The sequence below is a fragment of the Daldinia decipiens genome, assembly GCF_022478715.1.
Source record: "Daldinia decipiens strain CBS 113046 unplaced genomic scaffold F4813scaffold_52, whole genome shotgun sequence".
In the NCBI taxonomy this organism is placed as follows: domain Eukaryota; kingdom Fungi; phylum Ascomycota; class Sordariomycetes; order Xylariales; family Hypoxylaceae; genus Daldinia; species Daldinia decipiens.
The window spans coordinates 157,769-165,468 of NW_026054595.1; the positions used below are offsets into that span (position 1 = coordinate 157,769).

Here is a 7,700-nt window from a genome sequence, read left to right on the forward strand (position 1 = left end):
CCGTTCCAGTCTATCCCAGGCCGTCGTAAACCAACGAACAGTGCTCGATTCATCATAGCATCTGCGTTGGATAAGTGTGATTTTGTTCATATTCGGGTATAGGTATCGAAGTTAATGAAAATCGACTCGTAATTGGTAAAAGAGAGGAGATAAGCGAGCAAGAATAGCGCGCTGAGATGCGCCACCTGGCCAGCAGAAAAGTCCGCCGTCCGTCTATAATCCGCCTCAATATTGAGAGCGGTAAATTCAAGGAAATATCTCGTTTCTCGCTTAAGGTGTCCACCTAGGTGCGAAGGAATCGTTGTTTGAAAGAGGACGGACTCGTTTTAGGTCATCGTCAAATCATGTTAGTTAGCCCATTCACTATAGGGAAATTTCTTAGTTGTTGCTGTTGCTGTTGCTGCTCTGGCCGAATTGCCCGTTCCTGAGAAATAGGCGTAGACATTGGCATAGGGGTTGGTGTTGCACTGAGTGAAACTGCTGCAGTATCAGTCCGAGGCGTCATAGGTTGCTGTGTATCTAGCTTTGGCTTTACAACAGCCCTTGAGTTGCTGCTTTCACGTCGCCTTTTAGGTGCATCCTTAACTTTAGGGTGCGTGTGACACTATTATTCGTTAGTATATTAATCCAGGAGGTATCTTTACTTCGATTCTCACCTTGTACGCGTGCCTGAACCAAGTGGTACCCTTCTTCTTGCTGCTCACCAAGGCGATCCAATCATTGCAGCTTCCACATAGGCCTTCCCAAACATCTGGATTGCCATCCATTCGTCTAGTCTCTTTAGGCTCTTGGAACGGATTACCGGTAGCTGCGCTGATGCCGTGGGTAAAACTCTTGTCGTACCAGAATGCAGAATTCTTCAGTACCAGCCATCGACCAGGCTTGCAAATACCGCACCACCCTTCCCGCTTATTGCCGTGACCACGAACCCATCTGGGAGTATACAAATCACCTTCAAATCGTAACTCTTGCTCGTGAGGAATAAGGTCCGGGTCTGAAGGATTCATGTCCTCAGGCGGTGGCGGGATTTGTTCTTCCTGGAGAGAGGCGTATAGATCTGGCGGATCAGACAAGTCCGTATAGTGTCCATGTAATGAATGAGGGTCCGCGTTGCTTTGTAGCATCCTGAAGAGCCCGTGTGACAATAGCGGCGGTGGATTCTCGAAGTGATGCGCTTCCGGGTGAAACGCCTGCGATGGTAGCTGAGATGGTAGCTGCGTTGGGAGAAGCATACTGTTACGGAAAGCTGGCTGGTGTGACATCAGAAACGGGTGCTGTTGCACAGCTTGAAGGTTGCCGAAGTTTAGTGGAAGCGGATGGTTAGGCATCGTAGGCGATGAATGCCTCGACGACATTCTCGGTCCAAAAACGTCATGCGTATGATGATAAACGAAAGGAGCCGGTCGGCGGTTCGCAGTTCCATACGACCCAGTGGACCATCTCTTATTTCGTGCGCTGCTATCGGCATTGTAGGGAGCAGATCTCAGACCAGGTCGAGGAGAAGGCGAGGCACCTCGGCCACGGCTCTGAGTACGGACGAGATCAGAGCGGCTCTGCGGTGTCATTCGAGGAGAAGCCACAGGCGACAATTGAGTAGAGGACATAAGCGAGTTTCGGTTCGAAGTTGGCGGGTAATCCGACGTGAAAGATGGAGCCTCGGACAAAGCGGCGGAGAAATCGTCGTACGAAGGCATATCAGAAAGGCCGCCTGTCGTCGACACAGTAAATGATGAACCTGACATGCGACGCTGGTTGAAACCCGATTCGAAACCCATCGACTCGTTTTCGATTTGGGATCCGTGGTATCTAAGATCTAGAACTGGAATCGCCTCATCTGTAGTATAAGCTTGACCGATGTTCATGTCCACATCAAAGTTGTGCATTTCGATATGGTGGTCTTCACACGGTTTATGTCCCCACGGGCCTACACTAATGGTCAGTGATGATCCTAAGCTGAGTCGGGCTAAACTCACTGCTATCCATTGTCGTTACGGGATAGAAGTCTTGGTGCATTGAAACAGGTCGCGACATAGTATCGCTTGGCGTGTGCAGTGTCAGGCCGGACGGTGTTTCCCATGAAGCAATCGTTCCGAATTCCTCTCCAGCGCAAAACGAAAAACCTTCGTGGATAGTGGCGGGTCTTGGTCGCGTTTCTTGAGATGGCGTCGTCCACACTCCAGCCGGTGCCATTTGACCTTCCACCCCAGTAGACATGTCGTTCCTATTCATCGTGACTAATGGAGGCGGACGCGGTGGCGGGACCTCTCTAACGAATTTATCGTTGGAGCCGAGTGTGTAAGTATGTGCTTGAATGTGTTGGCTCCTATGGTTGTGAGCCTCTATTAGATATAATCCGACTCGAGTAATACATACAATTGGCCTTGTGCTGAGTCCATAATTCTGATGTCAGAATGTGAAGGCTTGATTTATTATGGCTTGTATGCTAAAAAGTACCATATAGAGGTTAGTCGATGAACGACATACTCATATACCGGGATCAGGCAGATCCATATTGTTGTTGGTATCTTCGACGGCGTTATGTCACAACTAGGAAACTTATCAATGACTTACTTAGGTAGTAATAGTGATATTGGCTATAGTAATCCTCAACGACTAATTTATCCCCGGAAACGGTAAGGTGATTCTGAGTTGAGAAGGAATGAGGAGAACCTTGATCCGTGAAACAGCGAAGGAAGCGAGTGTATAAATCGATAAATAGCGTTGGGCTAAGCGTCGTAGATGTAGATTCGTAAAGAATGTAGTGAGTTCCCTAGAGACAGAGTAACTCGATTGGTTAAGTGGTGCTTGCTCACGTAGACTGGTTTGTCCAAGTGGGAAGAGAGCCAGCTCCCAGTGTTATAGACCAGAGTGGCAATAATAGAGTATCTTATGAGTTGGAAAAAAAGGAGCGACTAATAGTGGAATACCTTGGTTAACCGTGTGTGTAAGGAAGAGAGCGGCGAGGCGAGAAGAGGAGTAAAAAGGCAGGTTAATGGAGGGGCGGTGCAGAACACAGAGAGATATAAGGATGCCCTCGGACGCAACAGGGCCTACATAGTATGTATACTGACAGTTCAATTATAATTCAACACGGCCAGTCGGAACATCGGTAGGAGCTAAGCCGGGTCTTCTTGATACATGGAAACCTGGCCACGTCTGTGAACTCGACAACAGGAGAGACTGGCGTGCTAAGTCCCGCTTGGCTTTCTTGAAAGAGACAGGCAAGACAAGGGCAGGCAAGGACCACCGGGCGGGCTCTGCAAGGATTTACAGCACAAGGGTTCGGTGGGTTACATCTGTTCGTCGATGATGTGTTGCGAGGAATAGGTATGTAGTCGAGTCTTTGAAGCAGGGTACGGATTAGAGTGGTGAGCGTATGGGGGAGCAACGGAGAGTTGGATGGGTCTCGGGTACCTAGCATGTAAGAAGTAGCCAGAAACCGATTAGACTAGGGACCAGGGCTGCACCCCGGTCATAAATATCATAAATATCCATGGTAAGTCCCAACTCTTTTGGGATAGCTAGGCAGGGGTTATGATATAACAGGACGGACGTAATTTTGATATTGAGTAGAAAATGGGAAATCTCATCAGACTAAGAGAAAAAAAAAGTCTGTTTGGCCAGAGGGGAAAAAAAGAAAATTAGAATCTAGATACTACTCACTATTTTTAGCCTGTTCCTACCGTTGACCGTTGAGCCTCATAGTAGAGACTGGTCTCATGTTATGTCCGGCCATGTGGCAAGGAGCGAAATATACACCAGGCTCAGACAGCTAGTGTGAGATGAAAAAGAAAAAGGCTGAGCTGATGAGACGACTCGTAAACTACGAGAGCCGCGAAAGCTAGCCTTGGAGGATCGTATACCATCTATGTTGTACGTATACAGGCTCAGAAGGAGTAGGTAGGCAAGATTCTAGTGCCGTATGTATGTAGGTAGAGTCGTATGACACAACCATGACACCTTCGTCGGCCGGATATGTCGATCTGGAGAAGCTAGGTTCCTGAAAATTACAATACGTACCTTATTACTGTAGGGTCTGGAAATACACTACCTTCTGGGGTCTTTGTGGAGCAACAAGGACTCGTCGTGCTATCACGCGAATAGGGCTTGCTGCTAAACATACCCTATGCATGCCCTACGCATGCGGTAATCGCAAGTAGCTTAGTTGACAAGGCAATCTCTATGAACACGGTATGCTGTGTGGCTATTCGGGTTAATCTGTTCGTAGCGCTTAGAGATATCTAACCTAGGGATCTAGGGATCTAGGGATCTAGGGATCTCGAATGAGGTTTCGAGACGACCCACGAAGGACGGTCTCGTTGGATAATACGCGCAAAATAGACAAACTCATTAACAGAATTCGGAATGTGCGAGATTGACCAAAGCGCCAGGAGGCGCGCATGTGTGCAATCAAAGCCCAAGACCCGCCGATTCCTCAAGTTATAGATAGTGGGATCTCGTCAGATTAACCGATTTTTGGGTGCGTTGCTCTGGTCATCAGATGCTGAAGCAGCAGAAATGTTGGTTCGATAGATACGCACAGGCGAGCTCATCTGAAGACGGGATAGCCAAGCACTGCAGGGGAGACATAGACCGACGAAGCCACGATTTGGTTGATTCGGGAATAGTGATAACAGCCAATGGCGACAGAGAGGGCGGATGAATGGATGGGGAGGCGGAGCTCCCGTGATGGAGGGGAGACGACGTGTGGTGGGCTTGCGCGACACCACATAGCATGAGCTCTGACCTCTCTGACCTTCTGGTATGGCGTGTATGGTATGTATAGTATGTATGACATCGCGGAATGGTGTGGCCGGGGGGCATCCAGATAAAACTCTGGCGCGATCGAAGAGGGAAGAGGGAAGAGGGAAGAGAGCATGTTCGAGCGAAGTAGTACAGTCGAAAGCGGGATGCGCAACCTCTAGTTTGCTCGAACACGCGCAGAAACGTCTTGCAGACTGCAAGGCGTGCGTGTTGGACGATTGTGTTGGCTTGGAGACTGGAAGGGCTAGGGACAACCGGAGGCTCTAGACTCAGACGATGCCGACCAAGATTAGGAGTGTGTCGTCTCCGTTCGTCAGCGGAGCGCGTTTGATGTTGAATTTTAGTTGCGTTGGGCAGTTTTGTGATTGGTCAAGCGGAAAATAATATACAGGAAGGAGGTGCATGGTACAGGGGTTATCATCCCTGACGCGTCTCAGAATCTGTAACAGAACGGCTGACCCTGGATTACCCCTGGCCCGCCCCCACTTGCCTCTCAGTCCCGAATGTCAAAAAGGTAAAAGATCCAGACTCCACCTCTGGACCTTAGCTGCTGCAACCTGCGCCTACGCCCGCATGCTGCATTCGGTCTGCCATAACATCGACATCTTGTTACAAATTGGCGCAGAAAATAGTTAGGAACGTGATCCGTAGATGGAAGCACAACGTGGATGGTAGGAAGATACGATGGCTTACAAAGGTGCGCCACTTGCAGAATACCCGTGCCGTCTCGAGGGAACTCTGCGCTCCATGATAAGAAGCGGCTGATAGGGAACTGGTACTACGTACCTACATAGTATGTACGTTGGTTATCGAGTCTCCATTGCAATTCATTTTTAGAAACACTTTACCGGGGCGTCCGGGGTATGCTCAGTGTTATGTAACGGCGTATCTTATATTACCTAAGGTAGTACAACCTTTTCTTTCAGGTTAGTTTATGTACCTTTTTACATAAGTTCCAAGGACCTCGACTGGTAGAATCTCGCTGGACTCTCTCTTAGCCCCCCGTCTCTCTAATCTCTCTTTGATCCTTCGACGTTGCTTTCGGCCCCTCCTTGTTTCGACAGAGCTTCCAGAAGCAAGGTCTTACCGATGCACCGTTATGTGCGAACTATGTTGGTACAGTACATCTCTTCGAGACCCTTCATCTCGTAATGATTGTTTTGTTTCCTTTAAAAACCGGGGAACTATAAATCACGGGGCTTGACCGGGCTTGATAACCCCGCAATTCCAAGTTTTAAAGTTCGATAGAACATCTGATCATTCTGATGTCGATTTGTTTACTCGGATCTTTTCAATGTTGCTTTGATCTTCAATTAGATATGTAGTATGTAGTTCCATTGTTGGTATGTACCTTGATAAGCCTTACCGTTAGTAAACGTCAGACATGGAAAATCTACGTCCACGCTAAAGAAAGCAGGGCCTGTATTCCGTCAGGGTTGATTTCATTGTTAAGCCGATGATGGAGTATCTGCTATAACGTTAAACTACAGTAAGTAATGCTCCCGTAAGGGTACACATTCACGGAATAAGTCATACTCGGAGTTGCGGTCCTTTAGTGCCATCCAAGCAGGTTTTACTCTTTACGACGTACCAACCATAAGGCTGTCTTGGAATAGTTCCGGTCTCCAACGGGCAGTTATAACAAACGTCGTTATCATATTACTGATATTACTGCGCGGGACGATCTTCGGGTCCTTAGATCGGATACCAAACCGGGCTTTCGAAGATTCTTATTGGTATACCAATAATCTGATATACCAAGTAATAATGGCAACAATATTCTTATCAACCCGCGTAAGCATTCCATGTATTCCATGTGCTTACGCCTGTACATGTGCGAGGGCGCCCCGAATATAAACGCCATCCTCTTGCATCTACTAGGTAGTCACCCGCGTCTTACATAGTACAGGCTTGTAGGCTTGTAGGCTTGTAGGCTTGTAGGCTTGTAGGCTTGCAGGCTTGCCGACGTTATCTCGGTTGCGGCCGGGATTTCGGCGTAAGACGAAAACACTCACGGGATAGCCCCAAGATGCGAAATGTACCTGCATCGCATATACCTTGTTATATGCCTAGGTAGGTACGCTATTGTGTGTGGTCCCGTTGTCGTAAGCGAGCTAGTCCTTCGGGCGAAGGCGAGATGAGATTAGGCACATGTATAGGTATATATTGGGTATAAGATGTACATGTATAGAATACCTAATACATGTATAGATTAGAGCTGCATCGATTTAAGTGTTTGCCTTATCTAAACACGTACCTGCCCGTCGGCTGGGGCGGCTGGGTCGGCTGATAGAACGTGGCTTATATGTACGGTACGGCAGGACCTGCTTTCTTTTTCTACCTCGGGCTACTGCGTTAGGTATCGCGAATACCTTATGTACCTAGGTATATATGTACTACCTCTTTGCATTTACACTTACATGTAGTTGCGGACATGTAGTTACGGGCATATGCGCAGAAAACATGTTTTAACTTCTCATTCTTCTCATCGACCATGCAACGTAAATATCTCCCATCCTTTTCTCCCGGGGGAGTTCATCCAGTGAGTTCATCGTATGTACGTATCATTCGATGTGTTTAACATAGGAATTTCACCGAGAGTCTGACCTCGGCCGCCGCATCTGGTGAGCGTTATTTTAATTAGCTCCTGCCAGATCGTGTCGTGTAAAGTGGACAAGGGGTGAACTCTTGGTCTTTCCATATGTTCTACGAATCGTTCTATGGGGCCGCTTGATACCCCACTCCGGGGCTAGCTTACCGGGATAGGCCCGGTCCTGTCTCATCGCATAACATTGTTGACTCCTTTGGGAAATTATTCAATGCTCGCTTTTACCCGCAAACCCCATTGCCCTTAAATTTAGTAACTACTATCGCCTTTTCATCATGAAGATCGCGGGCTGACGATGACGATGACGATGACGAGACCACTTCCCCAG

General features: G+C 48.1%; 1 protein-coding gene across 1 annotated transcript; it reads right to left on the reverse strand.

Annotated features, from left to right (window-relative positions):
• Positions 1-213: 213 nt before the first annotated feature.
• Positions 214-2,870, reverse strand: F4813DRAFT_280243 (uncharacterized protein). Its single transcript, XM_049240474.1, has 5 exons — positions 2,572-2,870; positions 2,374-2,443; positions 1,974-2,323; positions 657-1,924; positions 214-604 (listed from the first exon to the last, which is right to left on the reverse strand). Exons 2-5 carry the CDS (start codon positions 2,394-2,396, stop codon positions 338-340), a joined length of 1,908 nt encoding a protein of 635 aa, XP_049095151.1. The 5' UTR covers positions 2,397-2,443; positions 2,572-2,870; the 3' UTR covers positions 214-337.
• Between the last annotated feature and the right edge of the window lie 4,830 nt (positions 2,871-7,700).

Excerpts from the sequence above, each read along its gene's own strand:
- F4813DRAFT_280243 (XM_049240474.1), bottom strand. The coding sequence starts at position 2,396 with ATGGACTCAGCACAAGGCCAATT. Across the intron at positions 2,324-2,373 it reads GACTCAGCACAAGGCCAATT|GAGCCAACACATTCAAGCAC; the intron begins GTATGTATTACT and ends TCACAACCATAG. Across the intron at positions 1,925-1,973 it reads CGTAACGACAATGGATAGCA|GCCCGTGGGGACATAAACCG; the intron begins GTGAGTTTAGCC and ends CCATTAGTGTAG.